The sequence below is a fragment of the Scaptodrosophila lebanonensis genome, unplaced genomic scaffold (genome assembly GCF_003285725.1).
Source record: "Scaptodrosophila lebanonensis strain 11010-0011.00,11010-0021.00 unplaced genomic scaffold, SlebRS2 tig00001412-arrow-pilon, whole genome shotgun sequence".
Taxonomy (NCBI): Eukaryota; Metazoa; Arthropoda; class Insecta; order Diptera; family Drosophilidae; genus Scaptodrosophila; species Scaptodrosophila lebanonensis.
The window spans coordinates 8,904,628-8,926,615 of record NW_022060739.1 but is presented as its reverse complement, the minus strand read 5'-3'; the positions used below and the strand labels follow the sequence as shown (position 1 = coordinate 8,926,615).

Genomic DNA, 21,988 nt, shown 5'->3' with positions numbered 1-21,988 from the left:
TACTTGTGAGTGTGTTTGAGTAAAACAAACTTGTTAATCAAAAAACAGCTGGCAATGGGATCTGGGCATGTGATTTGAGGCTCGAGACCGGCGGCTCGGGACTTCAGACTTTGGACAGACAGCTGCTTTGGTGGCGACTGTCTGCAAAGTTTTCAAGCAACACGTGCTTCGACATTAAAATTCTAACATCATCATTTGCAGTGCAAACAGAAAACTATATAAACAGACACACTTTGCTTCAGAGCACCAATAAGCTGGATGACAAAACCAATGTTAAACATAAAAACAAACCAGAAAGCTAAGCAGTGACAAATTATAGCAACAAATCGAAAATTAATAAAAAACGTTATTATGCAAGTGCGACAAAGTTTAAAGCGAGCAGTGCAAGAAACGCCAAACAAAATCCAAAGCATTAAACACAACCAGAAAGCACATTTAAAACTAAAAACATTACGACGTCGTTTAGTAAAAGTAACAACAGCAACAACAACAACAACAACAAAATTGAGCGAACAACAAAAGGCAAAAACCATTTACATTCTGCCACACCGGCTTTGTTCAAAGTCTATAAAATTAAGCTCATTAAAACGGAGGGTCTAACATTCGCATTGCTTGCGGGCCCCATGGGCCAAGCGGCAAGTATGTGTCGATTTCGTGGTTGTCGCTACAAAAAGAATAAGAATAGCAATAAAACGCCATCGCATAGCCAAAATAGTGGCAACAGTCCACAACAACAACAACAACAACAGCAGCAGCAATACGACCTGCAGCCAACAACAACAACGACAACAGGTGAGAGTTAATAAAGTTAATTGAGGGCTCTTAAATGATGACATTGAGTGAAAAGTTGTTCAAAATAAATACTTATACTTGTAGATAGAAGTTAAGTGATTTAAAGCGTGCTGGGAAAACGTAAACGTATCTAATTCAAAAATTTCATATTTCAATTAAAGTAGATTTGTTAGCTTGTTAAGCATATTTGTAGACATCTATAAAATAAACCTTTTATTTAAAATCACAATTAAATGGAAATTCAGAAAAATTGTTGATAAAAGGCAAACAAATCGCTGCAAAGCCTACAAATTGCAGCAAAAAGATAGTCATTACATCATCATAAGACTGGAAGTTAAGTGATTTAAAACATGCTGGGAAAACGTATCTAATTAACAAATTTCAAATTTTAATTAAAGTAGGCCATCTGGGCCAGATTTGTTGGCTTATTAAGCATATTTGTAGACATCTATAAAATAAACCTTTTATTTAAAATCACAATTAAATGGAAATTCAAAAAAATTGTTGATAAAAGGCAAACAAATCGCTGCAAAGCCTACAAATTGCAGCAAAAAGATAGTCATTACATCATCACAAGACTCACTGACCCCACGTTAATTATTATTCTATTAAATACAAGACCAACTCATCATCATCATCATCATACTTCGTAATCGCATAGAGGATGACTTAATTTTGTATACAATTTTAAAACTTTGAATTCAATGTTGTAAAAAAACACCCTTCTCTCATAATTCTTTTACAATGTCAGCGAAAAATATAAATGATTGCCATAGAATGTTTGCCAAAAGTATGCTTCCTAATATAAAGTCTTTAAAAAGTCTCTTTTTAAACAAAACTTAAGCGTTCTTCTTCACCATAAACATTCACCTAAACATTCACATTCATTTAATAAATTAAATTAAAATTAATGTTTGTTATTTAGGCATCAATGAAAATTCTCCACAAACTTGCCAATTGGTTATATAAAGAATGGACATCAAGTCGTACTCTTTATTATTATTGTTTGTTTATGTTTAAGTTTAAGTGCCTTAAAGCCTCTAAAAGCCTTTCCTGTGAAAACAAAGCTCTCACTGTTGCCACTTAAGCATTTTAAAGTCATTACATCACAAAACGCAATACAATATTCATGTTATGCATCCAAATAGCCGCCCTGAACAAAGAGAATGGAAAATGTTGTGACAATAAGCGAACAACCCTCCGACTAATTTGCATAAACATTTTGTCGCAATTTACAAATCAAAGACAAAACAAAATGTTGAAATGCCAAACGAATCTTATTCATTTATATCGATCTGTGAATCCTGGCATTTGGTGCATGCGATTATATTTGTATGTGAGCATATGTGTGAGAAGAAAAGAATGTTTTTGAACATTTGCCAAATTTCAATTTACATTTTGATTCAGGAGCAACAACAAAAACACTATGCATATACATATATAATCCGTGTAAAAGAGGAAGAAAAAATGTCTTGGCAATATACTTACCAGCAGAGCTAAAATATTTGCCACATGCAAAGGCACTCTCATTCTCATGTTCTCGTACAAGCTGACGCATGCAACCGCAAAGTTGCAAAGCACAACACGAGGCTGCGGCAACAACAACCACACAACTCGAAGAGCTGTCAACTCGTCATTTGACTTTGGAACATTGCACTGCACACCCACACACACACACACACACTTGAGTGTATGTGTCGACTCGAGACTCGAGAGCGATCCGAAGTTATTTTGCAAAATGTTTTGCATGTGGCATGTGGAAGCTTCAGTCAGGGGTGACGGGTAGGGAATAGGGGCGAAAAGTGCATACATAACGTCATGGGTAAGTGTGTGTATATTTGTGTGTAAATTGCACATAAATTTCAGGGCATTATGTAGCCATGTTTGTGGTTATTGGGACTTATACAGAACAATGAAATAAAAAATATACTTAATATAGACTGCATATTGCAGCAAGGAGATGGAAAAATGTAATGTGTACAAAATTTAAGCATATAAGTAGAAGCTTAGTGCTTGTATTAAAGGCGGGCTTGTTCTAATCCTTAAAGCAAATATGTTCATCATTGAAATGGATGAACAGGATGACAAACAGACTTACCTACATGCACTATTTCCTTCATGATTATGAAGAATATTGGTTGTTTGAAAAATGGAAATAGAAAATGCTGAGACAAATGCGAGTCGCAAGAAAAATAATTTATATTTTGATTGAAATTTGAAGTCCATAATAATTTTGCTTTCTTCACTTTATTTCCTACCAAATTCCACACAACAATTTATGAGATTAAAGCTCCAAAGCCTCAAACACAGTACAGTAGAATATTATATAGAGCCAATACTATAGATATACAAGGAGTATATATATATATATTAATCTATTATAATTTTCTTAATAAAACAAACGAAATTTTCCAATTTTTATAACTTTCTAGTAGTTTTGTGAAACAATTTGTAGCTGACAGCATCGCAAATAATTATCTTTAATAGCAACCATTGTATTTTATAAACACTCTACATTTTGTGGAAGCTTATTAAAAATACAGCCTTGTACCACAATTTAACGAAAATGTAACTCGAATGTAATGTGAAAAAACTGTATCCTAACGATTGAGGACGATAAACGACACACACTATCACACAATATTAATACAAACAACATTTTTTCTCCAAAGTACATAAATATTGTATCATATATAAATGTCAAGTCAATTTATGAAACCAGACTATAAATATTTAGCTTAACATGCCACTTAAAAGTTATATTTAGTGTGAAATTGCTGTTGTAATCCTTGCGATAACAACCAAACAATTCGTTTGTTGTGCGCCAAAAAAATAAAAATCATAAATCAAATTTTTTGCGCCAACTCTATGGCCAGACGCACCCACATAGATATGCTTATACTTGTAGATGTACATATAGACTCGACCTTTGTCAGCCATTCTATATCCGTATGTAGTGTACTTGCAAAAAGTTGTGAAAGAAACATCCATCACGCATGTTTATTTCTATTTTTAGCACTTAATCAGGCGCTCAATGGTGCCATTAGAAACACACACACAAGCGCGCCTTGACACACACGTGACACGAAGGGCCAATAACTCACGGAAATTGGCAATATTTCCGGTTAATGTTGAGCTACACGCCATTTTAAGGTTCTCTCTTGCAGCGCCTTTTACTTTAAATGTCATTGTAATTTATGGCTTTGTCTGCACTCAGCACCATGCTACAATTTGTCTCTATCGCTTCACTCCCCCCTACCCCGCTCCACTGGAATCCTCTCCTCCCCCTCTTCCGAGATGAAATGAAATGCAGAAATGCAGGCTGAGTGTGGGCAAAACTTTTTTGGAAGTCGTCGTTAAGGCAGTCGCTACTTAATTGCCACACAAACATGACGATGTGGGCCACATTTTCAAATTGATGAGCTGGAAAAACAATTTGGTGGCAAATTTATGTGAGTGCCGGGCACTTTCCGAAATGCCCCAAAATTGAAAAGTTAAACCAGACGTACTGCCATCACGACGATGAGGACGAACGCGGTGCTCATCTTTTATGATTATTTTGCAATTTAAATATGACAAGAGTTGGTTGTTGTTGTTGTTGTTGGCTTGTGTAGCGTGCGTGACTTGACGCTGTGAAGTGTGCAAAAGAATGGGTTATACAATAAGATAAGTGCGAGGGCTGTTTCCTGAGTATGGCCGACAGCTTAAAACTAAGGATTAACACCTCCTTAGGCCTTCAATTAATTTAAACAATTATTTGTGAGTTGTCTGGCAAAGTTAAATAAGTCCTTATGTAGGACATGTTTTCATTTGGGCTTAAAATCTCTTTCGAAAGTTCGAACTTTTGAGCCTAGTCGAAACTTAGTCTTGAACCCAACTTAAAGGTGCGATCGTTGCAAATAATCAATATGTATGTTCACAGACAAATGTGAATAAAAATAATGTATCTTGACCATACATACTACACTGTCAGAAAAAGCCATTCAGTTTTGATGGGATGTTCTGAATATTCTTCCAAAATACGAACTAATTATGAGAAAAGCGCTGAAATTTAAATAAACGCTCATCCATAGGATGGATTGCAAAGATAAGCTGCTCAGTCGTTTTGCTAAACATCTCTGTTCTTCACTGAGTCACAACTCTTTTCTGTAAAGAAAGAAGTAAACAAATGTATATATTTAAAGCTAAAAAAAATAGTCTCATATTACAATTACTTCCTATCCCCACCTCGTGCCGCATATCGATAGTCATTTGCATTGCAAATGATACGGAATTGAAGGCAATTGTTTGAATAATAAAATGGTTAAGCTTGTCACATTACATGCATTATCATATTTGTTGATTTTATTGAATTTTCCTTATCCTTGCAGGTCTGCACTTGCGCAGCATTGAAGAGCCCGCCTCCACGCCGCTCCAGCTTGCTTCGAGAATGCCCGCGGAGCAGGGGGGCACAGGGTACGTGAATGAGCACAGTTTACTGATTGCACAACGGACCGGTGTCCCCCTGCCTCTGTCGCCGCACGCCAATTACCCGCACAGCATTAGCAACAACAACAACAACAACAATAGCCACACAGCTGCATATGCAACATCAGCATCATCAGCAGCAACAACAACAGCCACCCACCACCAGCAGCAGCAATCACAACAGCAATCACTGCAACATTATCAATATCAGCAGCAACAACAGCATCAACATCAACATCAACACCAACACCAATATCAACAAGCATCGCCACAACACAGACCCTACGATCCAGAGCATGCTCGCATGGAGGCCTGGCTGGATGAGAATCAGGAATTTGTACAGGATTATTTTATAAGGTGAGCGAGCAGCGATTGTGTGCCAGTTGAGTGTTTGAATCGAGACTATGGGATTAGAAAATGGGAAGAAGAAAAATTGCTGCTGATAAATTTCTCTTCATTTTTCTTAGATCAGCATTTATCAAATCAAGTATTTATGCGCTTCTAACTAACTAAATAATGTGTTTAGTTTTCACATATTGAAGTGTTTTTTTTTCCTGTGAATAGAGATCAAATCATCGAGATTCCTTGCTCATTGTTTCATTTAATTAACATGTGAGAAGGAAATGTGGATAGCTTGTGAGTTTTTCACTGTCTTACAAAGTTACTTAATTTAATTAAAAAACTCAGAAATAATGCTTCAATATAATGGAAATTTAATGAAATAAAGTGTTTGTTCAGAGCTTTTTTCCATTCTTAATTTCTGTCAAACTAAAAATAAAAATTAAATAAATTTTAATCGGAACTATTTAAGTTCAAGCGCACAAAAATAGAGATCAGGGCAGCACAAAATGACGCAATCAAATAAATTGTAAAAACTTTCAGTTTGAATATTTAATTTGTTATCCTTTAGTATCTGAGTATCCAGAGTATGTGGCATAATTTAAATTAATAGAAAGACTTAGTAGATTTGTCCTTCTGCAATATAAAGCTATTCAGTTAGATAGAAGGTTGTAATTGAAGCACGATTGCGTATTTGAAAGTTCTTCCACAGCTGATGACAAACAAACTTAAAGAATCTTTCGAACTCCAGCAGCTGAAGGTTTTCAGCTGAACAATTTTAACTTATGACGACACTTCAATCAAGCATAGCTGATGAAGCTGCTTGTAAACAAGTCTCAATCAATTTATTAAATTTAAACTCGCAGCAACACGAAGTTATTATTTAAAAGAATAAAGTCAAGAAATGAACTCATGACATGCCGTTTCCCAAACGACAAACTCCGCAAGGACCTCTTTATTGTGCAACGCCATATTTACATATGCACGGCTATATACTCGTGTACAATAATATATGTAAAAAGTCATGCTGCGACAGCGACTGAATGTTCGTATCCGTTATAAAGCGGAAATTGTCTTTCATGGCTACAGGAGGCGCACAGCAAACGCACAGCATGACGCTATGGCAACAGAAACAAACACACACACACACACGCATAGATGCTCCACAGATACAGACAGACAGTCAGACAGTCAGACGTACGGACAAATAGATGGAGTGGGGGAGAAGCAGCCTTCGCAACAGACTCGAATGCCTGGCTTGGCCCCAATGCTGTGACACATAATAAAAATCACTAACAACTAAAAACATAAATTGGGCTTTATTTTCATGGCAACCGCCAAAATGCCGGCCGGCACAGTCAGGGGCTTCCCCACAACTCGAACCCAGCCGAGCTCAACTAGCCGACAGACGCGTCGGCCGACTGCTATTAAACGACGCAGAAAAAGGCTTCAGTTTTGTTTGCACTCGTACTTTGCATAAGAATGTGGCCTGGCACATGTTTCCTGGCAGCTACTGCTGCTGTCGTTGTTCTGTTGTTGTTGTTGTTGTTGTTGTTTTTGTTGTTGGACAACATTTAGTCGCTTGGTCCCAAACTCTATAATTCTCGTTAGCTTTCTCTCTGCAAAGCGTTGTGTGTGTGTATGGGTGTGTGCTGTGATTTTTATGCCGCTAGCGCGTGTTCATAAGGACACATGCTGTTGAAACTGCTGGAGATGTTGTTGGAGCTGTTGGCGCTTTTGGCCGTGACTGGCTCTCGTTGAATATTTATGAGCTGGCATTTTATTAGACAATTTTATGTACCACATGCATATAAAGCGCCCTGTCATGTTTGTCGTGTGTCCAATATGAATTTGCTGCGGCATTTGGCGTTTGGTTTTTTGTGATTTTTTAATACGCCAAACGTTGGTCGTAGTTGTAGCCACGAACGCAGCCGGTTTCCCACAACACCCAGAAGCCACAGGCACACTGTGTCAAAGCTACTTGTATATGAATAGGTCATGTGCTAAAACAAAAGCTTAAGCAGTTGAAGAAGCTGGTTTTTTGAGGAATCATAACTTTTTAAAAATATTTATATCTACTATATCCATCGAATATAAATATTTCGATTCTTAAACAACATTTTCTAGAAATATTTCTGTTAGTCTAGACTCTAGCGCACTGTGCTTGACTTATCGTGTGCATATTATTGGTTGTGAGTGTGTGTGAGTGTGTGTGTGTGTGTTTGTGTTTGAGTTGTTGCTATAAAAATTGAAGCTTAAGGCCTTAAACATGCACACTAATGAAAAATGCTGTTTGCAGGAAAGCAACACGTCAAACAGTGGACGCCTGGCTGGTCTCGCATGCCACCTCGGCTGGCAACGATGTCGTCAGCAGCAACTCGCCCACACATGCCGCAAATGGACAGGCGTGCTCATCACGTGGCGGCTCTGGCGCCACGACGCCAGTGCGGTAAGTTGATGGGTCCTTGATGGATGCGCTAATTGCAAATCCGAAAATCATCTAACATTATTACGCTTTACTGCCACAGCAAAATCTCGGCACACGAGTTCGAGCGCGGCGGCCTCCTGAAGCCCATCGTCAATACCATAGATGGCACGCCCACTTTTCTCAGCATCGGTCCCCAGCTGGACAGCTGTGGCTCTGGCGGTGTAGGAAGTATCAGCGGCAGCTGCTCCAATCAGCAGAGTGGCGTTGGCGGCCAGCATCAGTATCATGTGCAACAGCCCCACCATCATCAGCACAGTCATTATCAGGCGGGAGGGGCTGTGGGCAGCAGCAGCAGCGGAAGCGTCGGCAACTCCCATCATCAATATCAATATCATCATTACAGTTGTCATCAGAGACCGCAGCGACTGTCGCGCAACGAGCTCAAGCTGCTGGATGAGAAAGAGCTCATTTTTGAATTGGTGAGTGAAAGGGTTCAATTGGAACCGGATATTAAGTGGAATTTCCGGTATGAATGTACAAATTGAAAAAGGATATGGATTGTGGAAAAGTGTTTCTCGGAAATGTACAATTTCTGTAAAAAGAAAATGAAAAGGAGAGCTGCGTAAAGACAAAAAAGTTATGGGGAAAGTGCCATTTCCATTACACATGCAATTTGATTAACAATAATTACGCTTTTGAAGAAAATCAGGTAAAGGGAAAGTGGAATGTAGAAATAAATTAAAAAAGAATAGAACAGTTGTATATTCAATAGCAAGGATAAATGTAGGTGTGGAAGCAATTCTATGGCTTTTGAGGAAATGAACAGATCATCTGTAAGGCAAAAAATTAAAGACATACAAGTATTTGTACTTTTGATATCAAATAAAGCACAGCTAAGAACTTTCTTTCAAATTTATTTTCTAATTTGTTAATAAAATGGATTTCTTAATGAAATTTTGAAGTACCTTTGTTCTTAACATTACATTCCTTTTCAAAACTTAAAACCCAGCTTAGATTGTTTGCAGTTTCGAATAAAGATTACCAGAAACTGCTTTCCCACTTGCTTCCGTCCAATACTTGCTCTCCTATTTGTTATCTTTTGCCGATTATTATATATCAAGGCAATCGAACAGCTATTTTGTTGGCCAACTGAGAGCGTCTCAATTTTGACAAACGCAACAAACGCTTTGGCTTAGTAAGGAATACAAAAACTGTCTGACGAAGGTTAGGAATATACAACATTTGCATTTCTCTCTGACTCGTTAATGCTTATATACAAATGTATTTTGAATATGGAATGCAATGTATTATTTAGGCCGCTCCAGTACCCGTTGAATAATTGAGCAGAATTCCTCAAAAAGGCACGATACGTGTCGAAACGCATAGAAAAAAACACGTTAAACAATATTTATTTTTTTTTTACCGCATTTTCTAGCCCTACGCATGATTTCCTAATCTTTAAAGACGATCGCTTGATTAGCTTTCAGCTTGGCAGCATACACAGTTTACTTTCCGGTATATTGTGGAAATTATATCATCATTTATTCATCATATTTCGCCACTATAGTGGTCAGTATAGTACTTCCACCTAAAATGCGTCATGCGGTCAATAGTACAGAATATTTTTATTAGTTGCCTTTATATATTTTTCTTTGAATTTGATTTGTTCACTCGAATTGTAATTGAAATTTTGTGGCAGCGATTGCAACGTTTTATTTATAAACATTACTGCACGGCCGACGTATGCAATTTTCAATTGCTTTTTCCACACCCACATACATACTCGTACCTATGTACAAGTATGTATGTGTGTGCGAATATCTGCCCTCATGAGTGTGTTATTGGGTGCCAGCCTATTTGGAATGCCGCTGACGTTGTTATCAGCACACAGTTAAGTGACAAGGCACTTGCGGCGACAAATTGTGTCATTATTAAAAATAGTTTCACTGGAAACGTGTGCGAAGCGGGCCGCCTTAAGTTGCCTTTATGTCTGCTGATTTCAAAGGCACTCGACACTCAAGAAACGCACTCAAAGTATTGCTTTTAATGCCACAATAGATACTTTAAACGCTAGAAGGGGACTACCATGTTCAAATAAAGCCCATTTCAATCCGATTGCATTTAATTGAATTCGCAATGAGGGAATCGATGCTATCTGCATTTGCTATTACATTTCCAAACCGATGACTTTAATGGGACATGTTTAATTTTGTTCTCTCTCCCTCACTGCTCGCTGCCTGCTGTGGCTGGCAATTAGGTAAAGGATATATGCAATGAACTGGAAGTGCGCACATTATGCCATAAAATTCTGCAAAATGTGTCCATTTTATTGAACGCGGATCGTGGCTCATTATTTTTGGTGCAAGGACGCTGCAATGGCGCTGATGGCCTGAAAAAGTGAGTATATAAGAAATTTTTTATTTACGAATATATAGATTTTTTCTATTCAAGTTGAAAGTGAAAAAATATATATAAAACAAGCCACTAATATGCATAAATATAAATTAATAATGAATTATAAATTAAGTTCTGGGATTAGTTAAAAAAACTACCCATTGCCAATGAAATCCATAAAAATGGTAAAAGAATGGTAAAAAAAAATTGTGAAGAAGAAATGTGTGCCCAATAGCTTCAATAATATTAAAAAATCGGGTAAATAACGTTAGAAAAAAGTATTTGCTTTTAAAAACTTAACCTTAAATAAAGTAGGAGGCGGCCAAAGAATTAGTTTTAGAAAAAAATATTTGCTTTTAAAAACTTAAACTTAAATAAAGAAGGAGGCCAAAGAATTAGTTAAGAAAAAAATATTTGCTATTATAAGCTTAAACTTAAATAGAAAAGGAGGCCAAAGAATTAGTTTTAGAAAAAAATATTTTCTTTTAAAAACTTAAACTTAAATAAAGAAGGAAGCCAAAGAATTAGTTTAGAAAAAAAATATTTGCTATTAAAAGCTTAAACTTAAATAGAAAAGGATGCCAAAGAATTAGTTTTAGATACAAATATTTCTTATTAAAAACTTAAACTTAAATAGAAAAGAATTCCAAAGAAGTAGTTTTAGTTGCTTTTAAGTTAAACTGCAATCAAATCTTTGCACAATTTGACTTTTTTACGAACACTTTTGACACTATATAATAAATAAATGTTATTAAACAGTTTTTGTGAATTCTTTAATAAAATTCATTCACACTATTGGTTCATTCCAAACTTCAGAACCAAAATGTCAAATTATTTGCTATAAAAACAAAGTCTTATCCTTCAAAAACCCTATATGAGACATCATAATTTAATTGAATGATTAAGATATTTAATTACATTTAAAGGTATTTTCTTTCGGGAATTTCTTTTCGAAACCAATTTATATCTCCAAGGCAGCCCTAATCTAGAGTCGTACTCGATTTTTCGTTACTATTTAAAGCAATTGAGTATCCAGCAAAAAATTTATTTACTCACATCTGTTGCTCATGTGCTCGTCACTGGTGTTGGGAAATTTGGCCAAAGTCATAAATAAGAATGCATCAAATTGTGTTTGGCAGAATATTTATGGCCTTTGCATGTCTAGAAGCAATTTTTATTCTTCTCTCCTTGCGTTATTAATCAATTGATACTTTGAAATATGTACTCGACTGCTCTGTTCGAACTGTGTGCGTGTGCCATAACTCAAGACTCAGGCCAATTCAATTACCGAGTAATCCAGCACCCGAGCACCCCCACCGATGATGACTTCATCGTCAGTGGCACATTTTTACTGCACTCGCGTTTCAACTTTGTTTCAGCTAGCATTTTTATAGCATTTATATTTTTGGTATTTTATGTTCGCAATTGCAATTTGGCACACAAACTCGCAGACACACACAAACACACACACACACACGGGCGAACACTTTTGTCATTTTATGTGCAACGTCTGACGCCATTTTGTTGCAATCTCTCCAAATTGCCGGGCGCTAATTGCAATGTGTGCCCGCGCGAAGTTCAGCTGAGCTGAGTTGAGTTGAAAATTGGCAAAAGGCGAAACATTTATTGCAAAAAGTTATAAACATTCTGTGTGTGTGTGTGTGTGTGTGTGTGTATGGGGACATTGGCAAACAGGAAGTTGCAGCACAATTTATAATCCTTGCACACAGCTTTGATGTCTGTCGCTCACTCGAACTGTTTCATTATCCTTCTGCTTCTCTCTCCCTCTCTCTCTCTCTCTCTCCCTCACTCTGCAGATGTCTCGTCTCGAAGCTCTTCGATGTCTGTCCACGCAGCACAGTCGAGGAAATGGAACAGCAGGAGGAAGTGCGCGTCGCATGGGGCACAGGCATTGCCGGCCATGTGGCGGAGAGTGGAGAGCCCGTCAATATACCGGACGCTTACCAGGTTAGTAGTCGAAAGTTTTGCATTCTTCATTTTTCATCCGCCATTTGACAAATTTGAATGTCATTGGTACAAGAAGTACGAGTTTATTTGGAAAGTGCATCATAAATCATACGGCTGGCTAGTGGGGCCCCGGCACTTCAAACTGTAGTGCCATATAGATTTGTGTGTGTGGCAAGATTTATGGTATTTCATTAAGCAACTAAGCAGCAGAAAAAATGTGCAGTCGAACCTTGTACTCGTAATGCCAAACTGTTACACGAAATACAAGTGCAGCAGACATAGAATTTCTATATTAAAATATTAAGTTTTCCATTTTATAAAGTCAAGAGCAAGCTGTAAAATAAATAGAATGATTAGTCTAACTTTAATAACTAATTTGCTTCGAAATCAGCATTATTTACAATTTGTATTCTATTTAAAGCAAATACAAGTTAAGTTACAAAAAATGTTCCGCACCATGAATAAGTTTATAGAAGAAATGAATTGCGTTAGAACTTACTTTAATTTTTAACTGCACGCTGAACCATAATAATTTAAACAGTCTACTGGATAAATCATTTTACTTTACTTTAATTCTAAACTGAAGGCTCAACAATAATAATTTAAGCCGTCTATTGGATAAATCTTCTTTTTTTTTACTTTACTTTAATTCTAAACTGAAGGCTCAACAATAATAATTGAAGCCGTCTATTGGATAAATCATTTTCCCTACATAAATTAACTATTTATCCAGCTTTTTCATTATTGAGACGCTTAGATAAATTGCTTGTCGGAGTTTCCAACCGAAGTGGCGCCAAAAAGCATGCTTTAGTTTCGCAAATACCAATTTTTTCGCCCATATTTTCGTCCTTGATGGCCATTTTTCTTAGTGCTGCCAATTGGGCTGTAATTAATCTGAAACCGGCCAACAGAGAAAAGAGTGGAAATATGTGAAAAAATGTGGCACATAAATAAGTCAAAGGATACTTGTAGCTGACGAAAGTGGGGTCAAGCACTCAAATTGTTTGCCACTCCAGTGACGCAGAAACTGGTACATGTAATCCAGTTTTTAGTGTTGACTGTTCAATCGGAATAGAAAACAATAGAAAGCAGCTTAAAGCCACTGTCAAACAATAATAATGCGTGTTTCTTTTTGTTGGCAAACACGCAGAGACGGCAGCACGACAGTCTAAGCGTGCGCTATTGTTTGTCTATTAGCTGCCGCCAAAGGCCAACTTAAGCCCAAACTTGTCAGATAACTCTGAACAAATATATAGAATGCTTCTGTGACGCAAGAGTGACGCACTGCTTTCCCATTTTACTCTCAGTATCGCTCTTTATCTCAAGTTGGCCAACTGCTCTCTGCCTCAATATTTTCTGTTGACCAACAGCACAGCGTTAACACAATTAAGAACAGTAAGAAAAAAGCAGTTTAGCGCGCAAAAAACTTGCAGGTATAGTCGAATACTACTAACGAGTATCACGATTAGATTCTTTGCCCACAAAAGACATTGTTGAAGGTTCAAGTTGACTGCATGAGGTGTCATATGGTTGATTGACACTGTAAGTGGGTGGGCTTTAGAGCTCTTTTCTTCGCTCTCAAATCAAGCGTTCAAATATAAGGTTTGGCTAATGTTAGCAGCTCCACAAAGGCCGAGAGATAAGTGCTTTGTACTGTGTCAGTTACGTAAGTGTGAGAAAATACAAGAATGTTCTAAATGGAGCGTCTGCTTAGCTTGAATGCATATTTAAAGCCACTAGTTTAAGCACGATTTTAAAGAAAGAAAAAAACCAGAGTTAGCTTTGCTTGAAAAAATGTTTAGCTTATAAGCAGCATTGTTGAAGAATGAGCGTCAGATTATTCCTATTAAGTTATTTCCCCCGCAACTGGCATACAAAACAGCTAAAGATCAGGCAACTATGATGATACTTTTTGCAATCTTTAAAGTCTAGATAATAGACTGATTTATGAGATCTAAACAAGCTATTTAATGTAAATATTTTTCGGGTTGAATTCACGCCTCATTGGAATTTTTTTTTAATTTTTTAAACATTTTTCCAATTATTTGAATACATAAATGTAAAATACTCTCCTATAACTCTTTCTTTGCTTTTTCCTATTTTTAACGCTCACAGGATGAACGCTTTAATTGTGAAATCGATTCGTTGACCGGCTATCGGACAAAGGCCCTTCTCTGTATGCCCATTAAGGATTCAGCGGGTGACGTCATTGGTGTGGCGCAGGTCATCAATAAAATGAATGGCGAGTGCTTTTCTGAAATCGATGAAAAGGTGAGTGTGCGGTTCGTTCTGCTTAATTGCATAAGCCAGAAAGCGACAGAAAAGACTGCCAAACGCTTTAAAGTATGCAACAAAATTGTAATGTACAGAATTGAAAAGTACGGCAACATTGGAAATTTAAAAATCACTCTAGAAATTTTAAAGCATATATTTAAAGCGCGTAACAAACGAAATTATAGTTATAGGTAAAGCTTTGAAATAAACTAGTTAATTTATTTTAATTTATTTACATTTTTAATCTAGTTTTATTCATAAAATCAAAAAATCTCTTCAATAATTTGCAGGTCTTTGCATCGTATTTGCAATTCTGCGGCATTGGACTGCGAAATGCGCAACTCTATGAGAAATCTCAGCTGGAGATCAAGCGGAATCAGGTGCTGCTAGATCTGGCACGCATGATATTCGAGGAGCAGAGCACCATCGAGCACATGGTCTTCCGCATCCTCACCCACATGCAGAGTCTCATTCAGTGCCAGCGCGTGCAGATCCTGTTGGTGCACGAGGCGGACAAGGGCAGCTTTTCGCGCGTCTTCGACTTCGAGGCGAACGATCTGAGCGAGGAGGACTCTACGTCGCGCACCAGTCCCTACGAATCGAGATTCCCCATCAATATTGGCATCACGGGTCATGTGGCAACCACCGGCGAGACTGTGAACATACCAAATGCCTATGAGGATGATCGCTTCGATGCCAGTGTCGACGAGAGTCTGACATTCAAGCATCGCTCCATACTCTGCATGGCCATTAAGAACTCCCTGGGCCAAATCATAGGCGTCATACAGCTCATTAATAAGTTCAATGATCTGGTAAGTAACTGTGTAATGTATTCTTAGGTGAATAATTGATAATGTTCCCCAAAATGTGCGCAGGACTTTACCAAAAACGATGAGAACTTTGTGGAGGCATTCGCCATTTTCTGCGGCATGGGCATTCACAACACACACATGTACGAGAAGGCCATTGTGGCCATGGCCAAGCAGAGTGTAACTTTGGAGGTGTTGAGCTATCATGCCTCGGCCACCATGGATGAGGCGCATCGCCTACGCGTAAGTCATAATTTATGAGCAATCGATGCTCCCCTTTTGGGAATGGATGGGAAGGGAGGGGCAGGGAGGGGAGGGGAGGGAGGGGAAGCAAAAGTTAAACGCTGAATGCCGCACTCCATTTGCTTCTCCACTGCCTGTCTAACTGTGGTCGTAATGGCTTTGGTCTGTTTACTAATTTTTATGCTCCTTCATAAATTTATGCTCTACTCTGTTGCGTCTTCTGGACTCCTTTTGGGCCACAGCATTTTATTGTTTTTACGTGACAGCCTCAGGGCAACCTGCCAACGTGTTGACAGTTGTAATTAGTTTGTTCGCACAAGTGTGGGTGTGCGGACAAAGGAAAAGTTTCTCTGCCACACAACCATTAGGAGACAAACAGTATACGAATTGTAAGCCGGCAGTTTAAGCATCTTCATGTCCCTGACCAAGCAACAGATTTGAAGCATTTGCTTTGTTCGCCAACTTTTTGTATCTCTCCCTCTCTCTCCTTTCTCCTTTTGCTGTTTGTGTTTGTGTCGCTTTGTTGTTGTTGGCCTGCAGCCGACGCCCGACACTTTCTGTAATTATGCTGAGAAAATTATGACCGCCCTGTCGACTTGTCAGCGCAAATGACACAGACATAGCCAGAGACAGAAAAGCAGAAACGGAGACACAGCTAGCTACAGACGCTGGTTATTAATTTTAATTAAAATTATGTCGTAATACGCGACGCTTCACTTTATTCTCTGCTCTGCTCCTTCGGGCAATAAAATACGAGCAGATAGTAGTAAGTGAGCTGCAAAGCAAAAGTTTCGCTTAAACTGTCATAATTGTTAATCTACTTTTGCAGCTGCTCCTAATAAGGCTAAAGTTTATTTTAACCAACAGCTGATTTGCCTTTAAGCGCACTCTAATATCACACGTCTGGGACTTGTGACTTGAAGGGCATTACTCTTTGTTGATCTTTTAGCAGGCAGCGAGTTTATAAGCAAATGATGAAATATTATTGTTAGTCTCTACTCTTGGCCAGCCACTCAACTAATTCTATTTCAAGAAATTAAATTATTATTATAGCTGTATTTAGTTGTTCTTTCCACCGCTTTTGTTTACTTGAATTGCATATTTTTGTAGCAGAAAAAGTTTATTATTTGAAATTAGACTCATTTTCAAGAAAAAGCAGGACTCACAATTTCAATATTTGTAAAACTTTTCAATTATGATTTATGAAGTATTTGAAGAAAATGATAAATTATTTATATGTAGAATGGGCCTTCTATAAGAATCTTAGCTCTCTACGACTTCTGATATTATCGGCGCATATCACATTATGTTAGGATGATCTTATAATTATATATAGCAATTACTCTGATACTTTTGAGGCGGCCAGCGTGATAAATAAGCAGTTGATCACTAACCAGTTTAATATTCTGCTTATATTCATCTGGGAAAGGGTAATTTCTTTGCCTCATCTTACAATATCATATCAACATCGGATGTATAGCAATGGACTTTATTAAAATAATTTGATTTACTTAGAATAGATAATTCTCTTTTATAGAATTGTTGTTTCGAACATGTTTAAGTTAGAAAAGGCTTCGATGATTTGTACTTAAAGTATTGTAGCTACTTGCTTAACAATTTAAGATACTTTCAGAAAGCATTCAAGTCTCGCCAGGTAGAGCTATATAATTATCAAAAGAATTTTCTCATTTGTAATTGTGACACGTTTGTACATGTTCTCTATTATAGAATTGCTTAATCATTTGAAATGGTTTTCAAGTGTCACCAGAAGAGCTCTAATATAAATTTATCATAACTATAAATGCACATCAGAGTATTTATTGTAAATATTTCTATTATTTATTATGGAAAATGTCTTTTATCATAAATGTCATCCAGAATTTAATTATAATTACTTGAGTTAGTTCATATATTCTTTAAGTTGAAATAATCTTGTTTCATCCTTTCAAACACATTCAAAATAGGTTTTTTTATGCAGAGCTCTAATATGATGTGAATTTAATTCATTTTGTAAAGGTTATTCTATTCTATAGAAATAAATCATCTTTGTTAATCATTTCAAACCATTTCAGCTTAAAGTAATTTTAGACTGTCACATGGACAGCTCCAATATTTATATCCAATTCATTACCATTATCTTTACAGCGCCTGCGTGTGCCGTCAGCTGTGCATTTCCGCTTGCACGACTTCAAGTTCGATGACATACACTTCGAGGACGATGACACGCTGAAGGTAGGCTCTCTAACTAACAAATCTTGCTCAGTTATACATTTGTACATTTTTTCTTCAGGCCTGTCTGCGCATGTTTTTGGATCTCGACTTTGTGGAACGTTTTCACATTGACTACGAAGTGCTCTGCCGTTGGCTGCTGAGCGTCAAGAAGAACTATCGTAACGTCACGTATCACAATTGGCGTCACGCCTTCAACGTGGCACAAATGATGTTTGCCATACTGACGGTGTGTAAACGCATCAATCCCTAAATCGAAACGAACCTAAACCTTAATTGCTCTTGAATTTTGTAGACCACGCAATGGTGGAAGATCTTTGGTGAGATTGAATGCCTGGCGCTCATTATTGGTTGCCTGTGTCATGATCTCGATCATCGGGGGACGAATAATTCCTTTCAAATCAAGTGGGTAGCATTAGCTTCTAAAATTATTAGACTATTACTTACTCAGGCATCTTATTTTCTGTAGAGCCTCCTCCCCGCTGGCTCAGCTATACTCCACATCCACCATGGAGCATCATCACTTCGATCAGTGCTTGATGATACTGAATAGTCCTGGCAACCAGATATTGGCAAACCTCTCATCGGACGACTATTATCGTGTCATTCGTGTCCTGGAGGATGCCATTCTGTCCACAGACTTGGCGGTCTATTTCAAGTGAGTGTACAGCCATTTGTGAAAAAATATCTGATATAACTGAAGATCCTCTAATCCGAACAGCAAACGCGGAGCCTTTTTGAAGAGCGTGAGCGAACCCCTAAGCCATTGGGTGGATGAGGAGCCGCGTGCCCTTTTGCGCGCCATGAGTATGACTGTCTGTGATTTGTCGGCCATCACCAAGCCCTGGGAGATTGAGAAGCGTGTGGCCGATTTGGTTAGTTCGGAGTTCTTCGAGCAGGGTGATATGGAGAAGCAGGAGCTGAACATAACGCCAATTGTAAGTGCTTCCTTTTCTAAGAAATTCCACAAATTTTAACCCTCATTTGAGTAAAGCCTAACTTAACTTTGCAAGAGGAAGGGGAAACCGTAGGATCATTTTATTTGTCTTCAAATCTATAGTCTTATTAATTCATACATTTTTCCTTAACTCCTCTGCAGGATATCATGAATCGCGAAAAGGAGGATGAGCTGCCCATGATGCAAGTGAACTTTATCGATTCAATCTGTTTGCCCATCTATGAGGTAACTAAATGAAATTCCAATAAAATCTTAGAGATACTATTTAATGGACACCAATTCTAGGCCTTTGCCACACTCTCCGATAAACTGGAGCCGCTCGTGGAGGGCGTGCGCGATAATCGCGATCATTGGATTGAATTGGCCGACGATGTGAAAACCAAAACTAGTCAAGGTGAGGAGCAGACGCAGCAAATTGTGATAGCAAATGGTGACAAGGCCATGAGGGAGGACGCGGTTAGTGCTGATGATGATGATGATGATGGTGATGATGAGGAGGCGGTCAGAGCGACAGCCGAGCAGCCGGTAGCCGAGGAAGCAAGCGTAAATGGCCTGAATGTAGGAAAGAGCAACTGCGCAACTATTAACAACGATCTTGACGTCGCTTCTCCTCCCAGCAGCAAACGTCAGAGTCGGGCGGCCAGTGAAGACAGCAACGAGCAGCAGGACGAGGCGCAGCAGGAGGCGCAGCAGGAGGCGGACGATGACGGAGATGTGAACGGGCTGAGCACGGAAAATGGACACGTCTCCGATACGGAGCTAACAGCTACACATTCCAACAGCTGTTCCTCATTGGCATCCTCAACAACCGCCTCCAGTCGACTGTCCACGCCGCCGCCCACCGGCGAGGATGACAGCACACCCGCCTCACCCTCCAAGACGTTGCAGCCCACGCTCATAGCTGCAAACTTGGAAGCGCTATCCATGCCGGCGTCCAAAGCGACGCGCTGCAGGAGCTGTGAGCAGACGCGGAGCGGGCTGCAGGTCCGCAAGACCAGTTCGCTGAAGGGAGCCCATGAGTTGCAGTCCGAGGGCAGGCGGGGCAACGGACCCGCCAACTTGTGCAAAAGCACGCCCGCCATTGCACAGCAGCCGCAGCACCAGCAGCTGAATCATCACCACAACCACCACCAGCACAGTCATAGCCATCACCACCAACATCATCATCATCACCAGCATCAGCATCAGCACCATCATCATCATCCACATCAGCAGCATGGCGGTGGCGGTGGCATTGGCAGCGCCAGCATTGGCGGCAGCGGCCTTATTGGTCTCACCAATCCGCTCCTCAATGCGGCCGCCCTGCCCGAAAGTGATAAAATACCAAAAATTGTTGGCAAACTTGGAAATCTCGATGCGCTGCCCTTCAATGCGGTCTGCGCCAATGGCTTTGGCGTCTACACATCCAACTATATGCAGCAACAGCAACAACAACAACAACTTCATCATCATCACCACAACCATCACCATTTGCTGGGGCGTCGCCACTCGGAGACCACCGGCAATGGACCCACGGCGCTGGCGGCAGAGAAATAAATGTCTAGCCGTATATTTCAAACTGTATATAAGTAGGCATCTAATTCACCATTAACTGTCGATTCTGTCGAATCGTAGAATTGAATTTAAAGTAAATCGAGAGTTTGTCAAACTTAATAAGCAAAGCAAGCGACCCTTCCTCCTCATCCGTCACACCACACTTGTACATAACATTTCTTTTCTAATGATTGTCAATAAACAATATACAGTAGAAGCAAAAATCCGTAAAGCATACCATTAAGCGAATTGTTTGCACAACAATTTCACTTTTAAATGAAAATGAAAAAATATAAAGATTCCTATAACTATGTACTTGTACTGTACTCGTATATAGCACAACTTTTTGCTGTAATTTCAATTTTAGCTCATATGTATGTTCGTATATCTGTATGTTTATATATACGTGTATGTGAGTAGCGTGCATTAATGTTAGACTTAACGAATATCTGCATATACATATATATATATATATATATATATAAATGGTATATAGAATACACATTCGTGTAACACGATAGCAAGCAAAGAAGTCAAATTCTCTAGATATTTAAGCACAAAGTGTACCAAAAAAAAACAAAACAAAAAGGCAGAATAGAATACAATTACTCTTTGCTGTCATTATCGTCCTCTGCAACACTTGGTCGTTTACTAGAATGTAGCGCTCAATGCACCCAAAATAAATGCGAAAAGTATTCTATTTCCAAGCATATTAAATACAAGTATATCTATATAGATGTAAACGTTAGTCGAAATTATTCGATGGGTACCAAAAGTTTGACTGTAATGAGCCTAGAAAGCGTGCGAGCCAGCGAGCGAGTAACCAACCAATTAGTGATGTTTCTAACTTAAGTCGAGAGTCGCGTTAGAGTGTAACGGTAAACCTTTAAGCTTATTGCAAGCATTAGTTGTTAATCTAAAAGTAAAGCAGAAGTTAAAGCAAAACAAGAACCCAAAGCGCTTTGTATTTGTTCGGTGCGCTCTTTTCGAATTTAAATAAATATAAAGTCTACTCTAATATACTGCATATACTACAAAGATAAAGATAACTATAAATATAAAATATGTATGCATATATGTATGTATATATATGTGTGTATATGCAACATTATGTCGAAAAGCAAATTATTAAACAATTAAATGGTTGAAAACAAGGTACGGAAGTAGATCGATCGACGTGCATATATAGACAAATAATACATATGTATAGCAAATCGTACTTTGTGAGTTTTGTTATTTATTGTCAAAGTGTAGCCTAGACGGCATTATAGAGAAAAATAAACTCCACACACACACACACACACAAACACAAACTATTTGCTGTAATAGAACCACGTTCAACAAGTTGCAAAACTAAATAAAGCAAGCGATTATTTAAATTAAACAATTGAAGTTATTTTCTACAATTCGCATGTCATTTTAGGGACATTCCAAGAAAGTAGTCTCTTTTCTTCTTTCTTTTTTTTGGAGTTCCGTAAACTCTTGGATCTAAACGTTGGCAATGAAGCAGCTGAAGGAATTTCAGATCATCTTTCCATGGCTTTTGAAAATTGT

At 38.4% G+C, this 21,988-nt stretch overlaps 1 protein-coding gene across 3 annotated transcripts; it reads left to right on the top strand.

Annotated features, from left to right (window-relative positions):
- The first annotated feature begins 220 nt into the window (after positions 1-220).
- Positions 221-21,797, top strand: LOC115631030 (dual 3',5'-cyclic-AMP and -GMP phosphodiesterase 11). 3 transcript variants are annotated; one of them, XM_030527651.1, is made up of 17 exons: positions 225-792; positions 5,163-5,616; positions 7,898-8,047; positions 8,127-8,505; positions 10,284-10,423; positions 12,238-12,388; positions 14,504-14,659; positions 14,953-15,474; positions 15,538-15,714; positions 17,860-17,946; positions 18,005-18,172; positions 18,239-18,348; positions 18,413-18,601; positions 18,665-18,881; positions 19,043-19,126; positions 19,187-19,444; positions 19,522-19,563. In XM_030527651.1, the coding sequence occupies exons 1-17, from the start codon at positions 624-626 to the stop codon at positions 19,546-19,548; spliced, it is 3,438 nt and encodes a 1,145-aa protein (XP_030383511.1). In that variant the 5' UTR covers positions 225-623; the 3' UTR covers positions 19,549-19,563. The 3 variants fall into 3 exon arrangements, with proteins under 3 accessions (XP_030383509.1, XP_030383511.1, XP_030383510.1); XM_030527650.1 differs by having other exon boundaries at positions 19,519-19,563; XM_030527649.1 differs by having other exon boundaries at positions 221-792; positions 19,187-21,797.
- Positions 21,798-21,988: the final 191 nt, after the last annotated feature.

What these genes read in the sequence shown, in the direction of transcription:
- LOC115631030 (XM_030527649.1), top strand. Translation starts at nt 624, where the DNA reads ATGGGCCAAGCGGCAAGTATGTGTCGATTTCGTGGTTGTCGCTACAAA. An exon ending in ATATACCGGACGCTTACCAG is followed by an intron (nt 12,389 to 14,503) that starts GTTAGTAGTCGA and finishes TAACGCTCACAG; the next exon opens with GATGAACGCTTTAATTGTGA. An exon ending in TCTGTTTGCCCATCTATGAG is followed by an intron (nt 19,127 to 19,186) that starts GTAACTAAATGA and finishes CACCAATTCTAG; the next exon opens with GCCTTTGCCACACTCTCCGA.